Source organism: Suillus bovinus (genome assembly GCF_016758785.1).
Source record: "Suillus bovinus strain UH-Sbo-P2 chromosome Unknown EDB93scaffold_28, whole genome shotgun sequence".
Classification (NCBI taxonomy): domain Eukaryota; kingdom Fungi; phylum Basidiomycota; class Agaricomycetes; order Boletales; family Suillaceae; genus Suillus; species Suillus bovinus.
In genome coordinates this window covers 71,188-89,336 of record NW_024542084.1, presented here as the reverse complement: position 1 = coordinate 89,336, position 18,149 = coordinate 71,188, and the positions used below count along the sequence as shown (strand labels likewise).

General features: G+C 47.5%; 7 protein-coding genes across 7 annotated transcripts; 2 read left to right on the top strand and 5 right to left on the bottom strand.

The window, feature by feature from the left end:
* Positions 1-537: 537 nt before the first annotated feature.
* EDB93DRAFT_1146396 (uncharacterized protein) lies at positions 538-1,195 on the bottom strand. Its single transcript, XM_041449494.1, has one exon. The coding sequence runs from the start codon at positions 1,068-1,070 to the stop codon at positions 648-650; it is 423 nt and encodes a 140-aa protein (XP_041307630.1). The 5' UTR covers positions 1,071-1,195; the 3' UTR covers positions 538-647.
* A 1,043-nt stretch (positions 1,196-2,238) lies between these two features.
* Positions 2,239-2,708, bottom strand: EDB93DRAFT_401587 (uncharacterized protein). Its single transcript, XM_041456274.1, has 3 exons — positions 2,665-2,708; positions 2,512-2,613; positions 2,239-2,464 (listed from the first exon to the last, which is right to left on the bottom strand). The coding sequence occupies exons 1-3, from the start codon at positions 2,666-2,668 to the stop codon at positions 2,355-2,357; spliced, it is 216 nt and encodes a 71-aa protein (XP_041307629.1). The 5' UTR covers positions 2,669-2,708; the 3' UTR covers positions 2,239-2,354.
* A 503-nt stretch (positions 2,709-3,211) lies between these two features.
* Positions 3,212-5,667, bottom strand: EDB93DRAFT_1085348 (uncharacterized protein; the record flags this gene model as incomplete). Its single annotated transcript, XM_041445903.1, has 4 exons — positions 3,212-5,130; positions 5,181-5,353; positions 5,409-5,463; positions 5,589-5,667. The coding sequence occupies 4 exons, from the start codon at positions 5,665-5,667 to the stop codon at positions 3,212-3,214; spliced, it is 2,226 nt and encodes a 741-aa protein (XP_041307628.1).
* Positions 5,668-5,838: 171 nt separating this feature from the next.
* On the bottom strand, positions 5,839-8,205 carry EDB93DRAFT_401262 (uncharacterized protein). The gene is made up of 9 exons (XM_041456273.1): positions 7,965-8,205; positions 7,870-7,913; positions 7,796-7,813; positions 7,521-7,732; positions 7,249-7,315; positions 6,919-7,193; positions 6,727-6,857; positions 6,178-6,216; positions 5,839-6,117 (listed from the first exon to the last, which is right to left on the bottom strand). Exons 1-9 carry the CDS (start codon positions 8,099-8,101, stop codon positions 6,084-6,086), a joined length of 957 nt encoding a protein of 318 aa, XP_041307627.1. The 5' UTR covers positions 8,102-8,205; the 3' UTR covers positions 5,839-6,083.
* A 5,667-nt stretch (positions 8,206-13,872) lies between these two features.
* Positions 13,873-14,913, top strand: EDB93DRAFT_1146336 (mitochondrial ATP synthase g subunit-domain-containing protein). The gene is made up of 3 exons (XM_041449493.1): positions 13,873-14,173; positions 14,234-14,460; positions 14,509-14,913. Exons 1-3 carry the CDS (start codon positions 13,957-13,959, stop codon positions 14,557-14,559), a joined length of 495 nt encoding a protein of 164 aa, XP_041307626.1. The 5' UTR covers positions 13,873-13,956; the 3' UTR covers positions 14,560-14,913.
* On the bottom strand, positions 14,617-15,905 carry EDB93DRAFT_400831 (inorganic phosphate transporter). Its single transcript, XM_041456272.1, has 8 exons — positions 15,822-15,905; positions 15,606-15,752; positions 15,430-15,539; positions 15,335-15,371; positions 15,262-15,281; positions 15,142-15,210; positions 14,891-15,086; positions 14,617-14,835 (listed from the first exon to the last, which is right to left on the bottom strand). The coding sequence occupies exons 2-8, from the start codon at positions 15,652-15,654 to the stop codon at positions 14,759-14,761; spliced, it is 558 nt and encodes a 185-aa protein (XP_041307625.1). The 5' UTR covers positions 15,655-15,752; positions 15,822-15,905; the 3' UTR covers positions 14,617-14,758.
* EDB93DRAFT_400749 (uncharacterized protein) lies at positions 15,782-18,092 on the top strand. The gene is made up of 5 exons (XM_041456271.1): positions 15,782-16,171; positions 16,221-16,352; positions 16,403-16,542; positions 16,595-17,561; positions 17,613-18,092. The coding sequence occupies exons 1-5, from the start codon at positions 15,863-15,865 to the stop codon at positions 17,838-17,840; spliced, it is 1,776 nt and encodes a 591-aa protein (XP_041307624.1). The 5' UTR covers positions 15,782-15,862; the 3' UTR covers positions 17,841-18,092.
* The last annotated feature ends 57 nt before the right edge of the window (positions 18,093-18,149 follow it).

The following is an 18,149-nucleotide window of genomic DNA, read 5'->3' as shown; positions in this document are numbered from 1 at the left end:
ACCACCGCAATCAACGTAAAGCACCCTGGGGAGACCAACGAAATCTCTGATCGGCAGCGGCAGAATGGAACAATAGCAAGACTGCGAAATTAGTACTATTACCTTAACTTGAAATGGACTGGGCTCGGGACTCATTGCATGGAGATAGCATTCGAAACATGAAATTCACCTATGCAGGAAATGAGTGTCACTTGGTATGTAGCTGCAGCGGATTCAGAAGTCTGGTATTAACCTTTGTATAGCCAGCTGCAAGATTTCATTGCAGAGGCTAGTTAACTGCTAGAAACCTTCAGTACAAGTAGTAGTATGTTCCTACTCGGACTCTGGATTGGTTCCGACATGAGGTAACATTCAAGTCCGGCTCGGTTCGATGGTGTCCTGTTAAACTCGGAGCCTTAATTGGTTCCGAGCCAGATGTGTTTCACAAGGAAAACGATGATTCCGTTTTCATACTTACAGTCGTTTGCATTAAAAAGTTCACCCCTTGATTTGGACGCAACGTCTTTGTATGTATTTGGTGGGTGTAAATTTGAATGTACACCTCTAACCCTAACCACAACGGCCACTGTCATACTGCGCAGTATCGATCGGACACCAAGCCTCGTTTTAAGCTGATTGAATAGTCTTCATTTTTCTTTGACAAGTGCTCATAAATTTCTGCCAGCCATATTGCAATATTGCACGCAGCAACTCATTTCGCTCTGCTGCTGCCTTTGATGTCCGTTTGTGCGTGCAAGCCGATGAAGGCTGCGCGAGAGCGTGGGAATCGAGACTTCAACATTTCGTGCTTCAAGCAGCTGCTCTTGAATTTCGTCAAGGAATAGGGTTGGATTGGCATCGAGAATGAATGTGATAAATGACAGGTTCTGTTGGTTGAGAGTACGAGGCTTGCTACGACGACGAACAAATGGATTTCTTGTCTGTCCAAAATCTCGGTGAAGTGTCAAAATTTTGTAGATACTTCGCCAACTGCACCCAGCAAGTTGAGCTATTTCAGCAATTTTCTTCTGTCGCTGAAAATGCCAGACAATAATCCTCTCCCTTAACTGTTCCGTGAGGTGTGGAGACATGATATCGTATAGTTCTCATGTGACAGGTCACCCGGCAAACACATTTGAGAATAATATTCGAGGTTTTTTTGTGGGCACAAATACATACAAAGACGTTGCGTCCAAATCAAGGGGTGAACTTTTTATTTAATGCAAACGACTGTAGTACAACAGCGTAATACAAGCAAATTTATGTAATTACGATCTGACAGAACACAAGATGAGGAGAAATTTTTAATCCGAAAAAACGGAGATGCTGTTACACTCTCCATGTCTTTAAAGCGTGCAGCTTCAAATGGCTAAGTCATTGTTGCTGTTCACAAGCGATGGTTGAATCGAGGTAGTATCGGCAGCAGACTCATATTTTGAAATACCCGACAATCCTTTATACCTGGGGAAAATACAGCCGAAGCCAGAGACATTGAAAATAACTCACTGTGTCCGACAGCGTCAGCGAGATAAAGTAAAGGCAGGCTTTAGTGGAGAATGATGTCCGAAGGCGTGGGTGCCAAAATGCGCGATTTCAATCACTGGAGAAGGATGAGCCAGCGAAGGTGAAGGACAAGTGGAATTTGGTGCACACCACCGCATACACTGACGAAACTTGAGACCTAGATGAGCACAGATGATTGAGCCAGGGTTATATGCTGCCTTTCAGGTATACGAATCATTGGGAGCTTTCAACGGAACCAAAGTATTTCGGAAGGGTAAGAGGCCGGTAATCCACTCATCACTCGCCCAAACCAAGTGTGATTTCATTGCTTTAGATTGTTATATGGTATCATAACGTATAAAGAGAAAAACCTGGGTTTACGCACCCACTGCCACAAGTAGATGAAGTTCAAAAAATCGACGTATCGCGAATGTCGCGAGTCAAACCAATTTCAGGGATCTGCGTCGTACCATGTGAAAGCGGCAATCAAATACACCTACACAATCCAACGTGTGTTCATTGTCAGCGCAGATGTCCGGTTCCTACAGTGATCAAAGGTTGCGTAAAAGTACAATGTCAAGATGAACGATCGACTTACATTTCCCATCCGAGTAACAATGGCTCATCACATCAAGTTTGAAATCCTATTATCTGTCCTACACGCTTAGTCGGCAAAATCACATCCTGTCCCGTCCGCTAATGGCTTTAAACCGATGATGAACTGGCAGATCAGGCAGGGTGTTGATAAGTAACGTCAATCCAGCGAAAAGTACGCACTCTGTCATGCCGTGACCAAGATCCGTGTACATCGGCAAAAAAAATCGATAGATAGATTTGCCTGGCGCATCATCGACACCAGGTAGATTTGTTCATCAATCTGTCACATACGAGGGTAAAGCGCTGAACTCACTGACTATACGTGTGTCGACCGACTCGGAACGATATCTTGCGCTAGAACAACGACGGCATCGAGTAACCAAAGCTGTGACACACTGAATGTTGGCGATCTGGAGTTGGCGTACGCCTTACCTACCGAGAAATCGCCGGAGGTGTAGCAGAAAGTTCGACACAAAAGCACCGATAGGCCTGTCATGGATCGTCCGGAAGCAAACTTGTGGATAGTCATCACTGCTGTAAGAATCATTCATGATAAACTCAAGACCAGGTGGACCAGGAACGTGCGCATGAACGCATGAACAACCGCCTGCCAGGTGGTACAATTTCACAAGTTTGACAAATGACGAAGTACATAGCGCTGAAGACACGGCGTCTTCCCATGGGAACTGGGCTTTTCACACCATTACCAATTTAATAATTAATATTTTATTCAAATAAAACTCTGCTTCAACCAACTACCGGTCCTCGCGATTGTCTCCCAAGCCGCGGCCCTCGAATTTGGCGAAATCTCCAGCATGACAGACATTACGTCAAACTCGATTCGTCCAATTACCACAGGACTCTACTACAAGCTTTATTTTGTAATATACTAGCCCATGATGGTGGAAGCGTGTGCTATGTTCACTGACCAGTAAGTACTACTTGCGTAGTATACATGAGAATAATGTATCCAAGTCGCACCACAAAGAAGCCAAAGAAAAGTAAACGACAATGCCCGAAGAAGAATCAACTATGTCCAATGAATAGCCTTAGGTATCGGAAGGAACGTACGGTATGTTTCACTACACAAAAGAACAAGTATGACGGAAAGAAAATAAGGAGGATGGATGCTTCATTGTCGTGGCACGCTTAAACCGTTGCGATACAAACGTTTGTCGCTCATTTGGCAAGCACGTCCAGGAAGTGCAGCGGTGTGGCGCGGGCTGCCATTAGGAACGCCTAGCAGGGAACGATCACCATTCACAATGATAGATCCCTTATCAGCAACTCCGTTCTTCTCGAATTGCGCACGTTTGGCATTGGCCGGACCCAGAGTCTGCGAAGGGAGACGTTTGAAAGCAGGCCGGAATATTTCACCCTCAGAGCTTCCTGTACAGTCAGATGCGACAGATGACTCTCTTGACCCATCTCTTGACCCGCTTTGAGTGCTTGAACTTCCCATGCTGCTCACACGAGGCACAGGCAACGAAATGGACACCCCATTCATAGGCGGCGCAGCTCCCTTCATGGGAGGCAGATGAGGTGACATGAATGCCTGCGAAAGCGACGATGTCGACGAGGAGCTCGAGGGACGGCTGGCGTTCAAATCAAAATCGACATTCGGGTGCAAACGTGTGGTATCTGTGCGACAATTAGTGCCACATGCACCGGAAGAGACAGATGCAGGTGGGTTTGCCCGCGTACCTCGCCGTTTAGGGAGGTTGAGGTTGAGCGATGCATTGCGAGCATTGACAGCAGCTTCATAGCTCCGAAGATCTTCAGGGTTGCCTTGGGGCGTCATGCGCGCTCCCTCTCCGTTGCCGTTTGCTACACCAGGAAGGGCTCGTTCTGCTGTAGGCGTTTTGGAACTTGGAAGGGAGGACACACGAACTCTTCGGCGTGAAGAGGGAGATTGCGGCATTGTGCCTGGCGTTTCTGGGCCGACGGGTTGAGGTCCACTCATAGGTGTGCGTATGAACGCCCTCCACATGAAGTCATTGTCACGACCCAAACCAGGTGTGGGCAACGCAGAGAGCGACATGCCACGATCTCTGAGCTGCTGCTGTGATAGTGCCTTGGGCGGCATCGGAGTAACATTCGGCGAATGAGGTCGCATATTCATGGCAGCGTTTGAAAAGAAAGGTACACCATCTGTTGATAGCCCAGCAAGGACATTTGGATCGTCAATAGACATGAGTCCAAATGCGGAGGAGAACCCGCCTTCACCGACTCCAGAATGTTCATCGGGCTGCTGGTCGTGGGATTCAGGTGCAGAGGTAGAGGACACCGAGTCTCTTCGGCGTTGAGGGTCAAGTAGCATTCGCTGTTGAAAGTCCTCTGAGGCGCCCTGGTACATATCCCCCGCCGAGAGGGGGAGATGGACATTGGACGAAGTAGCGCTAGAAGGTATGGACTGCGAAGTGCTACTGCCGTCGCTGTAGTCAACGGAGTCTCTACGAGGTCGGTAGGCTAATCCAATGAAGGGTCCAGTGAACATTTCTGAGTTGAAGTTATCTGAACCGTCCGCACCATAATGATTTTGTGAAAAAGCTTCGTCCAAAGACGCAAACTGGGGTTGACCGGTCTGCGCAGTAGTCAAACCAGGATTTGTGCTCTCGCCCCATCCAAGCCAATTGTTGGAAGGTTGATTATGGTCCGTGTAAAGCTCAGGCAAAAGTGCCGGTGAACCTTGAGGATTTGCAAGCATAGGAGCTCCGGCATGACGCAAAAGCTCAGCTTGTGCCCGACTTCTTCCTGAGATCTCGGAGTCGGAAGAGAGCGACATGGGAAGATGTACAGCGTTTGCTGACGAAGCATACACATGATTGAAGGAAAACGGGGTTGTGTAAAGCGGATCTCCCGAAGAAGGATCCATACTGGGTACGCTCAAGGGGGAAGGCCCAAGGATAAAGTCGTCCATTGATAGCCGTCCATTCCCAAGAGAAGAGACGAGGGAAGTGGGGCGAGGAACATGATGACCAGGGCCGCTTGGTGCGGTTTGACGATGGAATTTGACGTAAGTACATCGACTCTTGCGTTGTACGCATTTTGCTTAGTATCAAAGTAAGAATAGAATCGTGGGTTTTGGGGCGCAAACGTACAACAAGGGTTACAACCGTCGCACGGTAGGCTTGATTGGACACATTGGTCACATGCTTGCTTGGAAGTAGTTGCTCGAGAGGTTGAAGCAGAGCCCTTGCGACGACCGTTAGTGGCGGTTTGTGGCGGTTTTTCGTTCGCATGGCACTTGTTGACATGTCGCGATAGAAGATCGCTTGAGGAAATTGAGTTAAGCGAGATCGAGTAATCCATGTACTTGAAGACTTTACCTGCGTGCAAATTGGTCTCCACAATACTGACATTTGTAGGGGCGATCGCCTGTATCTGTTGAGGAGCGAACCGATGGGAGTGAGTGAATTGATGATGAGGGAGATTATAAGGACAGGGGGTAAAGGCTTCTCGTGGCAAAGTGGAGCGAAATTAGTGCTAGAATGGAAAAATGTACATACGTGATCGCATGTGACGAGCGACATGCTGTGGACGAGTGAAAGTCGCCTGGCAGACAGGACATTGATGGTCACCGCCCATTGGTATAGAATCTAGAGAATTGAGGTGATAGTTGTAGAAGGAGTTCAGAGTCCAATTAGTCGTGGACGAGTGGATGATGCTATCCGATGACACAAACCTTGTACACATATTTATCCCTACCAAAACACCTGGATCTATAAAGTCTTCGGCGTTGTCCGTGTCAATGATGTCATATACCTTATCGGTCCACACTGCTTTTCACTTACTTAATATCAAATCTCTTTACATACATTTCTCCTAACTGTCATTATATTATTCTGTTCGACCATTCCACTACCTTCCTCCACATCCCTTGTATTCTCCATCCCCTTGTCTCCAAAATATTCAAAGCAAAAGTTCGAAAACCTAAACAAATTGACCTTCCCCGTCGTCAAGACAATGCTGGCAATTTAGCGTGTGACGCAATTTGATGTCACCTATTTGCGAGAGATCGTGGCGGAGATCAATCCGCTACAAACACGCACACTGACGTCAGTTCATCAGAACACTCCTACGAAACGTGTCTTTCACCTTGGGGCGGATACGGGCACGAATACTTCAGCGTTCGCCCTATCACCGTAAATTTAATCAGTAATCTTTCTCCATTTCAATCGTCATAGGGCTATAATAGCAGATCGCTGCCGGGCGTCTGGTAACAGGCTCCGGAGAAGCGACTGGCGTCATGAAAAGGCATTGCAATGAGCGTGATCACCACCCTCGTTGTCCTGGCCCTGTGATACGGATCTCCGCGACAGGAACAGTGCGAACTACCTCACACTCATGACGATGATGGATGGCAATCTCACGCCCAACGCTGCGGATCGCTTCCTCGTCAGAGTGTGCCGGCATTCTTAAGAACCCAGGGGTTGATGCCAAGTTAGTTGGCCCTCCCCTTAATTAGACACTTCCCGTGTCGCGTCATAAGATATTTTTGAATCAGAACTAACAACGAGATTAAGCGATTGGATCGCAGGTGCGATCACTGGCCTCATCCGCACAGGTAAAGCCGGCGCTCCCCAAGTAGTGTCAAGGAAAAGGAGGAAAAAAGGCAATGGGCGCTGAAGGGAAATGATACTCAACGGTGTAGTGTTATCCACCCCAATGTACTTCATGTCGACTGGGATATAATGCTTGTTTGGGAGCTCGTAAGTGACGGACTCGACACCCGCGTTCTCCGCGATGACGCGTTGCCCCATCTTAAACAACGTTGCCTGTTATTAAATAGAACCATCAGCAACGTGCACAACACGAGGATAGAAGCCTATGACGCACTTGCACACTAGCGCTGGCATCAAGAGCAAAAATATCAAGCGTTGCATTTCTCACCCGCGTCGCAACATTAGCTGCGTCCCAGACGTCACCGAGGGCGAAGCCTTCAGGGACAGTGAAATCGAGTTTCTTGTCATCAGTGGGAGAGCTGAGCGATAAGGGCGCGAAGGTATAAGTCAGGTCCACAGAGGTTGATAAAATACGATCGTCCACTTCTTGCAGCGTAGTGTACTCATCGCGAACGAATCCATAGAACGCAGAACCACCCGACTTGAGCACTGGGATGCGCAGAAATGTGTAAGTACAAGCTCGAGAGTGCAAGGATAAGCTCACCCAAGAGATCGGTAAGTCCCGAAGTTACTTTAGCTGAGAGCTTGTCCTTGCCAGCAGAGGCATCGACCTGGAGGAAAGAAAGGAGTGTTTGATAAGCTATATATACGTTTTAGAATCGGAAGGGTGATATGAGCGGCAGGGAGCGAGTGTCTCGACCGAGCTACCGCAGTTCGGCAACTGACGGCAAGGAAACGCTCCACCTCAGCGACTATGCTTCACTCCACCAAGTCGGAATCCAAGAAGCATCCTCGGCGTTAAATTAAATTTCGTACCTCGACTTCGACTGTCTGTCTGTCGTTCCCGTCCCTAACAAACGAATGCGGGTGCGGGTGGTCATTTGCACTCAATGCAATGCGAGACCAACGCAACTTCTCCACGGTGATGAATGCACGGTGTATGTGTGCATACTTGGAAACTATGTGAGTTCCGAGGTGCAATGCGAACCGTTCCGGACTGAGGATGTGGGGTGAAATCTTGGCAAGATCTAGGAATCGCCGAAGTTTCCAACTTGGTTAGCTGTTATCTCCTCTATTAGCGGTACACGTACAATATGTGATGTTCTTTACTGCATAATGCGTGAGGTGGTGAGCTTTAGCCAGACTATCGTACAGATGTACATACTAGCGTCGGTTGTGACAACGACGGAGTTATCTGCAACCAGGTAGCTGCATATCCATCTATTAGAGAGTTTACGATATACTGTATCAATCACCGACCTGGTCTCGATATCGCCTTCCAGGAGTACCCTGACATTGTACTCCACGACTTGGTGAAATTCGCCATCCCGAACAACACGAAAGACCCGAATGAGGTCTTTGCCATATCGAGCGCTTGTTAGAACTGATTCAGACATAATCGACAACGGTACCAGGCTCGCAGTTTCAGTTGGTCTTCCCAAACGTTCAAAATACCTCGTTCAGCTCAGGGAGACTGTTGTAACGGACTATCACACGTTACTATAATCAGACAGATAAGCGACTTAGCAAGCTGAGTCAGCGTCTAATTGTCCTGATATATCTCCTACAAAGCCGCTTGCCTCTTTATTTCCACATCTCAGTCCGACGTCCTCTGAAGCAGCAGCGTTTTCCTACCGCAGATGGTTTTGCTCGATCTTCCATTATACCGACGGTGATACTCTGCCATCTCTGTTCGACGTTGACGGAGCGAACCCACGGGTACCTATTCTCGTGCGAACGGCTTATCTTGAGCCGGGAGAGATTCTGAAAAACTCCGTGATGCTATCCATTGTACGCGACCACCCTTGAAATTGAATCACCTCGGTTTTTCCCAAGGAACCCTTCCCAGTAATACGACGATCAGGAGATCAGATAAGGCAGATTGTCGTCTAAGAGAACTCCACGGATCACTGTGCACGAGTTTTTCCCAAACATGATTGTCACAGTACACATGTATGCTCATGAAGCGATCACGAAAGTGATCAACTTGACCATTCTTCGTTCCTGGGGTGCGACAAGTCGTCGTGAATGCCTCCTCCAACACAGACATGGCCATGGGATGAACTGGCCAGCTGCTGGGATCGTCTTGTCCTTATCGTAAATCAAGCTTCGCTCTGAGGCCTGAGCGGTCATATCGGCCAGCTTCACCGTTTGCATAAGACCATTACGCTGTGGGTCCGACGGAATGGCTCAACCATAAGTTGGATGTGTCTCAGTACATAAAACGCGTGCCCCCGGATGCTCCTCGTTTCGATAACTCGTGACCACTGGTCTCGCTGTATATGTTAGATTGGGAATAGTTGGGATTTGCCCCTTCATGGTTCGAGTACGTCGGCATGTGCCCTGATGAGCATTTCAAGTCGCTTTTAATGCCTCGGATCTCGCGTTGCACTGAGCAATCTTGGTGTAGATAGCTATGATGTGATAAGGTGCCCGGATAAACATTGTCACAATGGGCAGTCAAAGTAGGTAGTACTTTATATCCGGCAGTTCAATTACATTGGTTCAAGTTGCCGTGGTGATAGAAACCCAGCTAAGACCAATGAAGCAAAACGATAGGCAACAAATTAGTTGCCCTTCCCTGACTAGATAGTGTCCATTTTGCACGGTGAGCGCCTTGGACTAACTCATCTAACAGACCGCATCCGAAGAATTGCACGAGATAAGATTGGTGACCAATACACTGGACTCGGAGTCTCTATTTCCTTTGATGAAATTTGGCATTACTGGGACCGTATGACCACATAGGCATGTACTTCGAAGCAGGCGCTGGCTCGCATCAGTCGCTAATACATTTAGAGAGTCTGATTATCAAGAATCTTCAAAATGAGCGAATATGAAAGTCGGATATCAAACCCACGTGTAGAATCTTGCCTCAGGTTTTTCATATTCGAAGGATATAGGATTCAGATGCGGCCTGCGCTACTGCTCGGGGAGTGATTAGTGACGTGGCGCCGCTGAGGTCGGATCGGAGTATGTTGGGACATGATGCACGACCAAGCTAGGCTAGTGGCCTGTGTAGAAGCTGTTGTCGCATGAGGAATGAACCAGATAATTTGCAAAGGATGACCCCCATAGCGAAGGCGCACCCGTCGGAAGGCTTTCGCCGGAGACAAGAATCGTGGCCGGACCAACTCACTGTGCATATTGCATCGTAGTCACAGAAGCCGAATTCCGAAAGCCCATGCTTAAGCTCAAGATTGGCAGGATGTCAGTGAACTATGTAGTGACACCTGACAGCACAACACTTACGGATCTCAGACAGGCGTCACCCATCTGCCAATGCTACACAAGCTTTGGTATCAGATGGTGACTGATGACGGACAGTAAACATACCGTCACATACGTACAGACAAACAAGCTATCACTTCAGTATCGTGTACTTGTCTACGCCTAATTGGTCACCGACAGTAATAGACCAACTGCTTCATATTAGTCGTAGCCTGCGCAGCCAACGACGATAACGAGCAATAACGAGGAACAAAGCAAACGAGCAAAGAATCCGGCAGTTGCCGAGGCTCGACATGAACCTTTCTTCAATTGCTGCTGATCCGGGCTTACGGCCAACCTTACTCAGTGGCTTTCTCGGCTCATCTCATGGATAGTAACATCCTGGATAATCCCTGGAAATTTGTCGAGAAGCGCATCTGAGCGCTAGCCCTTCGACCATATTGGTAAATATGTCAATGGGTCACTTCCCTCTTGCGCAGTACTAGTTTTATTTTAATCTTCTCACCCTCGGTGACGTTTTCACTCCTGAAGTGAAGAAAGCTATAGCGGTGACAGACGATATCATCCATGACGGTATACTTGACGAGAGGTTCCAGGTATGTAGTCACCCAAAATTTCCTCATCCCCCCCCCCCCCCTGACTGGCTCAAAGTTCGACGAAGTAACTAAATCTCGAAAATCATCTGAAGAATTTGTGAACAGATGCGAATATCGACTGAAGCACACCACTACTGATCGTCAATATCAATGACGACGTCTCCCTTAATGAACACATCTCTGAGATCTGGACTACCCTCCGATCCTACGAGCCTTCCAAGGATAACAACTACGTCACTCGCTGCGGATTTATCATCAATCACTGCCGTCGGAAACTGTTCACGCGTTTCCTCTACCAGAAGATGTGCCACGTGCATGTGGCCCAAAAGTTGGCTGACTGGACGCCCGTGGCTAATGAGCTCTCCGAAACGTGCTGGCTTGACGCTCCTCTTTGGTGTTTTCCTCGTTCCCCCTCACTGGATTAGAGTTCGAAGAGGTAATTAAAAGAAATTGCGAAAAGGTGCGAATATTAACTGAAGCCTAGCGGTTCTGGACAAGCTACTCGAATCTGCCAGCCTTACCATCAATTTTTGTATGACCTAAGATTTAATGTCCACGGATCGTCAGGCAACCACTGGAAATGCCATTGCAGTAGGTTGCTAGTGTTATAATCGCCTTCTCTTGGAGCTCCTGGTGGCCAACGGCGCGCAGTTGAAATTCCCGGGCTCAAATGGCGTCATATTATTCATGAAGTCCTCGTCGTAGGCGATTGGATGTCAAGGTTCTTCAGATGCTTTGTTTCAAGAGCTACGCGAAGCAATCGGCAAGGCAGGTTTAGATCTCTTATCTCAGCTACGTTCTCAAGTGTATTGCCCGTCCTTCTCCTCATCATTCGAGCTGTGAGTTTTGAGCAGATTGTATCTTGTTGCACTACTACGCAGTACTGTACTTGGACGTGCAAAACAGAGAAAAAGATTATAGCAGCATAAATTAGCCACCAAACCAAGGACCTCGCCTGGACTTTGTTTCTCCCAGTTGCTAGATGATGTCAACAGTCAGTGAGTGATATCAGAGACGGTTCTAACACCGATATCGACAGTATTGCCTAGCGTCTGCCGTGTGAAGAACGACAGGCCCGAGGACTTGGGACGATAAAGGCGGCACGCTTTGGAAGTGCAACCGTGTGCCCTGAGGCGTTTTAGAAGTTGAGCCGGAAGAGGTGACCTTGCAAATCAACCTCTTGTTTCATTTCACTTTGCTGTGACCTACATGTGGGATTGCAATAGGCTTACTGGGAATTATGCAAGCAGCCGCAGCGCACACATGCCGGGTATATGTTAGGTCGACAAACACTCGAACTTTTGACAGAACCCCTGAATCGAGGCAATCATGGCAGGAACACCCCAGGCATGACATTGAACATGAATTGCCGGAAAGCTTTGCGGTGTCTACACCTATGGCCGCTTTGCAGGTTCGCAACCTCGGTCAATCAGGACGTAATTCTCATGTCCATGGTATGTTATCCCAGCGATAAAAGTACCGGATGGAGGCGTAATTTGTAGATGTTCGTCATGTTCACCGCTCGTTCACACCCATCCCTCGAAAATCACCAGAGTTATAGATTCGTGGACAGCCGGTCGAGTGACATCGGCATCGTGTGGGCAGCTACGGTGAAATACAATTGGGGTGAGAAAGCGTATCAGAAATTCGCTTATCATATTTCCAGTACTCACATTATTTGGATAAGAGGCAAGTAGGCCTAACTGATATTAACGAAATGTCATGCGAGGCCTTTTGATCACTCGGTTACATATCATGTATCAGCGATCCAGAAAGTTGTTCATCTTTCTCCCTGTTATCTCCCCGGCTATGTCGTGTGCACACTTGTTGGCGTAATATCAAGCGGAAACATTACAGGGGGTAAACTCTAAAATGGATACTTAGGCCCATTAGGCTCATCAGTATCTCGTCCTTTGTGGCATCCATCGATATATTTATCGATGGGAATATTATGCCTTGGGTACTCAATGATGCGTTGGATATCCTTGCACTGTGAACTGCGACAAACAAACGACAGGAGACTATTTCACGGTGTGAATTTTTCAAGACTCACTTCGCCTACCTAACAAGGCGAGCTATGTATAGCATCATTTGGAACGTCTTGCAATATACCAGATTCCCTTGATGCCCCACGGGTGGGCATGACTAATATTCGTTGTCGACTACTCGGCATCAGCTACGGGGTTCTGATCGGATGATGCCTGAATATACAGAGAAGGAAATGAGACATAGATGGCTAAGAACGAGGACTTACTCAATGTCACTCAGTGGCGTTACAGCGGTAGGTGAACACAAGTGAGACCTGGACAAAGTTAATGGACCTCGGTACTGGAACGTTTCTTCCGTGGCTGATGACGTGATCCGAAGTCGATGATCCACATGCCTCTCAATATATCCTCATACGGAGATCACAGAACTAGATGTCGTTAGCATGAAGCTAGCACTGGCGGAAGATGATATCACGTATGCTCTTGAGAGGAAGAAGCAACATTCATGCTTTACCGCGTTCGGTCCGAAGCATGATTATCTCGAGGTACTGAGAAAAACATGGACTGAAAGGGGTAGTGTAGGTTCCGTGTTAGCAAGTAGAAAAGCTCTAACTTCAACCATTCCTGAAGTGATCGTGAGCTACATTTATGACGCAATACACCCACGTAACTCACATCTTGGGGGCAAGAAAATAGTCCAGAAGCTGATGCAACGGCATTTAGGATTATTCTATAAGCTGCATGAAGCAGATGCGGGCAGATTCCCAATCTTGGTAGACGCTCGCGGATATCTCGAATACGACGGAAATTTACAAAACCAGACGCACGGTAGATGAATACACCATGCCAAGAGTAGGAATCACCATAACGCTTCGCACGGTGACCTTTTAAAAAAGGTTCAGGGTACTCTGTCACAATTGCAAGAGAATCAGGAAGTGCACCCACCAGCTGAATCACTTGACCAGGAATTGTGGGCGGCATCGCTTCGATCACTGCGTTTAAACATGCGGACCAACAGTTAACTTGCCTGGCAGGGGATTAACGGCAAGGCATGAGATCAAATTCATTGCGGAGATGGTCAAGACGTGCTGCCTTGAATTGTTTCTTTTTCCTGTTTGACCTAACAGTTGTTAGATTGCAAACTTCAATTCGAAGAATCAAGATTATTAATCCATGAGCTTCAAGAGCTCTAAGTTTCCTATATAAATGGAGGTCCGCACAGTGAGCACAAAACGTCATGTAGAACGTGATGCTTTCTAGTGCCTACATACCTGTTCGAGTTGTGTTCGAGCCTAACACTCAGTTGAAGTCATAAAGCGCGTCGGACATACCCGGGTAAGAGCAGTTCTGCCAAATTTCCCACCCTTTATTTCCTCAGGTCTCCGCGTCGTGACATTCCTTTCAGTAGTTTACTCAACCTGCTCGCAGACACCTAGAATGCGGTCTACAGTCTCTACATCTGCCTTCAGACAGGCTGCTCGTCCCCGCCGTCTACCCGCCCAGTATTCACGCTTTGCTAGCTCAAATGTGGAGACAGCCCAGAAGAAAACTCAGGACGCGCTCGGGTCCGCCCAAAAGACAGCAGAAAAGCTTTGGGAGAGCTCAAAAAAGTTCCTCGGTCCCCTCGGCGAGCGCGCTGGAAGCATGCTCGGATGTATGTCGTCTCCTGGGCTTTCACCTTTGCAGACACTGATGCAGCTCTGTTTGTGTTCAGCATACCGTCAGCCTGTCATGTACAACCTATCTGTTGCACGCGAATTGTTGAAGCAGGTATATGTGGCGGAGCGTTTGCAACCTCCCACCGACCTTGGGGTGGTGAGAAGCGCATACTCAACATTATGGAGTCGTGCTAGCAGCCAAGCATATTGGCGAGGGATACTCAGTTCCGGGGAGTGGGCCAAGGTCGCCATATACGCTGTGGAAGCATACGGTATCTTCAAGGTTCGTTTGACGTAGGTTTATGATGTTACAATTATTGACTGTCGGCAGATTGGAGAAATTGTCGGACGGAGAAGCGTCGTTGGATACAACCTTCATTAGACCGCATTATTTATCGCTGAGAGCATTTATTATGCTTTACACTGATTCTATTGCATAGACATCTCATATTTCCTATGCTGATGCCGTTTTCCGTCCATTCAAATTTGCATGACAGACAGTGCATGTGTTGCACCGAATTGACAAGTCACGGACAATGATATAGATATCCATATAGCAAGAGATCAAAAGTATGGACTCCCTAATCCTCCTTCTTTCCGCCAATCTTCTTCTCTGCTTCTGTAATTGATGCTGCGTCTGTTTGAGGACCAGCGGCAGCTGAGAACACAATAGTCAATTGGTGATATGATAGTGCATAGGGAAATTCACGTGCCTCCAAACATTGATGGAGTTTTGAATGGTCTCTTAAGATCGCCCTCTGCGGGCTTCCCAAGAATGTGAATAGCGACAGGCTTTGCATCGTATAGGTTCTTCAAACCCATAAGAGCTTGAATAAAGAGAGGCTGGGTGTACTTCATGTACAAATGGAAGAAGGCCATCATGGCGACACCAAAGTACGCAGCACGAAGCTATAAAATTACAGAATAAGGCCAGTCCTTTTTCTTTCAAAAAAATGTGACGCACTAGTTTCGACGTTTCGGACAGGTCATAATCACGGACCGTCGTAGTCACGAGTCCTCCAGAGTCGGGCGACTATACACGTAAGTCCAACATGTGCCGCTCGTCAAATGAATGGAATATTACCATGGGATTTTGAGCATCGACTGGTACAAGCAACTTAGATATTCGTCGAAAATTTTTCAAGGTAGGAACTCACCATATTTCAAGACGGTCTGGTCATTCTTTTGCCTGACCTGTGTTATCATACGCATTCAGATGGGCCACGTATGTGTTTTAAACTCTCCCACTGACCTTGTAGGAAACAAAGAAGTATGCACCCAAAATGATGACTTGACTTGCGACATAACCTATCCGTACATAGTTGAGAACTTCTGGGTCATCGAATGGAATTCGACGGGCAACTGAGAACACGTCACATGAGTTTTACCAAAGTCAGTAGCCTCCGGAATGAAACAGTATATGCTGACCTTGCATCGCGCCAAGGGAAATGACGATGTTCTGTATTCCGGCGTTCATTTTGATGTCGACCAGGTAGTCCTCTAAAAATGAAGTTTGAAGAGTTTGAGAGTCCGAGTGAGGATTAGAAGGCGGCGTGACAACATTCGGTCACATGCCTGCGCTTGTGACAAGTATCACATTTCCTGTTTAGTATGACGTCAAACTCCATGCATAATAAAGCAGACCAAAATTCGAAACTCCATTGAATCTCTCTACTCGAGCTCTGATGTTTAACGAGGCCGCAACCATATCCCGTGCGACCTCTGTTTCGCGTGCCAGCAAGCACGGCTCGACAGCCTCATCGCGCAACCAATCTCTCATCAAGAAAAACGTTGCCCCACAGGATCTCCGCCCATCCGATATTCTTATCGAACGATTTGTCTCGTGGAAAGCTATTGTGAAGCAACTTATCAGTTACTTTGAGGGCGTTGCCGATATTGAGAACAACATCGCTAAAGAATACACAAAGCTTGGCGCAGTAATTCAAGTACCCTTCCGCTCAGGAAATCAATTTCTAGGCGAGGGAGGTCTGCAGGTATGAAGACCCTTGCTAGTTCCACTTTATTTTTCAGACGATGCATCAGGACGTATATTACGGAATTCGCGACAAAACACGTGTGATCGCAGACCAACATGCAAACCTGGGTCGGACCGTCGATAGCTCTATCGTGCAACATCTACAGAAACTGCACGCAGAGATTAAAGCGCATATAAAGGTGCGTACTCTGCCTAAATAGTGTACGTATCACACCCTGAGTTTGGCCAGAATGTTCAAAATGACACTGGTAAATTGGCCACCAGTGTTGCCAAAGAACGCGAGCTATCCGGAAAAATGATCGGTGAACTAGCAACAAGTGTCAGCATTTTCAAGAATACTCCGATGAACGTGACTAATAAAAGCGATCCGTGAGCATTTCAAGGCTTCCTACGATGAGTTCCACCTTTTGACGCGTCGCAGTTATGTTGCCAACATAGCAGTCATGAGACAATTGCAAAAACAGGTTCACGAAGAAAATGCTCTTCAGAAATCCATTGTTATCATGCAACAGAATTCTGCCCACTTCGAGGAAGGAATTGTGCGCGCTATCCAGTCGGCGTGGCAAACTTATGATGAGTGGCGATCTCGAATGACTAATTCAGTGCAAGATACGTGGCATACCATGGGTCGAAACATGGTCTCACTTGAGCCCGACCGGGAGTGGATATCATTTTCAGCTAGGTCTGATCATCTTCTTGATCCCGAAACCCCTCTGCGAAACCCAGAAACTATTCAGTACCCCTCGAAAGAAGACACATCGGTGATTGCCGTGCATACTGGGCATCTTGAACGCAAGAAGAGGTTTACAAGGACCTATCGCGAGGCCTACTATGTCCTCACTCCCGCAGGATTCTTGCACGAGTTTGCGACGTCTGACCCATCTCAATCAGGCAGTCAAACGCCAATATTTTCGTTATTCCTTCCAGGGTGCACGCTTGGCCCTGCATCAACGCCATCTTCGAAATCTCACAAGTTCCATATCGAGGGTCGCAAAGACGGCAATGGTAGCACTAAGCACGGCTCTTTCAAACTGCCCATGACGGGTGGACATCATGCTTGGTCATTCCGTTCTCGTAGTCACGAGGATATGATGGAGTGGTGGAATGATGTCAGAATGTTATGTGCTCGTTATCTCGTTGCTAGCGAACAAATGGACCGTGGGGGTCCTGTTGAGGCGGCAGTCCGTTCTGCTGGATATATAAGTGACGAAGAGGACGAGGAAGATGGGTCTAGCGTTGAAGAGGACCAGGAGGACGAAGATGAGGACGATCTGTATGAAGATGCTGACGCTGTTGTTGACGACGACGACGACGATCATAAGGCTGCGCATTCTTACTCCAATCACACCAAGAATTCTTTCAATGGTGCTCATCAGAATGGCTACATGGTAAGTATCTTGATTTTGGTTAACGTGTCCGCTAATAATTTTTCCGCTTAGCCAGACAAACGAGCATCGTCGATGAGCTATGATGATGGCATGGCTTCGTCACGCCCGAGCAAGCGTCAACAGGAGAAGGCACCCGAAGGACAACCTCCACGTGGCCAACGTTCATCTGATGTTGTGGGTCAAGCTCCTAGTGAGCACGAAGAACGTGGATCTATGCCCAAGAACGGTGAAGCTGGTCCTGCGCCAATGGAAAGCAGAGTTACTGAAGACACGGAGTAATCAAGCGGCGGCATGATGGCTATCCTCCGCACTGGCAACGTAACTTGATCAGCAACCAATCATGGCTCGTCGGACCTGTTCCTTTAATTTATTGTTTTTTTGTGTCTGCATTGTTAGATAAGTCATACACGAGATCGTTTTTGATCTATTTAATACACCTAAATTGATTGAGAAACCCATCAGAAGCCGGTGAAGTAGGTTCAACTATTGATGTTATCATGAACTTTCATCGATATATTAATGTCCACGGATTGAGGACAGCTGCATACAAGGTCGACATCAGAGACTTTCTCGGGAACAAAATATGTG

Bases quoted from the DNA above. Each gene is read 5' to 3' on its own strand.
- EDB93DRAFT_1146396 (XM_041449494.1), bottom strand. From the start codon at position 1,070: ATGTCTCCACACCTCACGGAACAGTTAAGGGAGAGGATTATTGTCTGG.
- EDB93DRAFT_401587 (XM_041456274.1), bottom strand. The intron at 2,465-2,511 runs GTAAGGCGTACG...AGTGTGTCACAG, and splicing joins CTCCGGCGATTTCTCGGTAG to CTTTGGTTACTCGATGCCGT.
- EDB93DRAFT_401262 (XM_041456273.1), bottom strand. From the start codon at position 8,101: ATGTCTGAATCAGTTCTAACAAGCGCTCGATATGGCAAAGACCTCATT. The intron at 7,194-7,248 runs GTGAGCTTATCC...TGCGCATCCCAG, and splicing joins GGGACTTACCGATCTCTTGG to TGCTCAAGTCGGGTGGTTCT. The intron at 6,217-6,726 runs GTTGAGTATCAT...TTACGGTGATAG, and splicing joins GGGGTGGATAACACTACACC to GGCGAACGCTGAAGTATTCG.
- EDB93DRAFT_1146336 (XM_041449493.1), top strand. From the start codon at position 13,957: ATGCGGTCTACAGTCTCTACATCTGCCTTCAGACAGGCTGCTCGTCCC. The intron at 14,174-14,233 runs GTATGTCGTCTC...GTTTGTGTTCAG, and splicing joins CGCTGGAAGCATGCTCGGAT to CATACCGTCAGCCTGTCATG. The intron at 14,461-14,508 runs GTTCGTTTGACG...GACTGTCGGCAG, and splicing joins AAGCATACGGTATCTTCAAG to ATTGGAGAAATTGTCGGACG.
- EDB93DRAFT_400831 (XM_041456272.1), bottom strand. From the start codon at position 15,654: ATGAACGCCGGAATACAGAACATCGTCATTTCCCTTGGCGCGATGCAA. The intron at 15,372-15,429 runs GTCAGTGGGAGA...ATGATAACACAG, and splicing joins ACTTCTTTGTTTCCTACAAG to GTCAGGCAAAAGAATGACCA. The intron at 15,282-15,334 runs GTGAGTTCCTAC...TGCTTGTACCAG, and splicing joins CCAGACCGTCTTGAAATATG to TCGATGCTCAAAATCCCATG.
- EDB93DRAFT_400749 (XM_041456271.1), top strand. From the start codon at position 15,863: ATGTTTAACGAGGCCGCAACCATATCCCGTGCGACCTCTGTTTCGCGT. The intron at 16,172-16,220 runs GTATGAAGACCC...ACGATGCATCAG, and splicing joins TAGGCGAGGGAGGTCTGCAG to GACGTATATTACGGAATTCG. The intron at 16,353-16,402 runs GTGCGTACTCTG...GAGTTTGGCCAG, and splicing joins AGATTAAAGCGCATATAAAG to AATGTTCAAAATGACACTGG.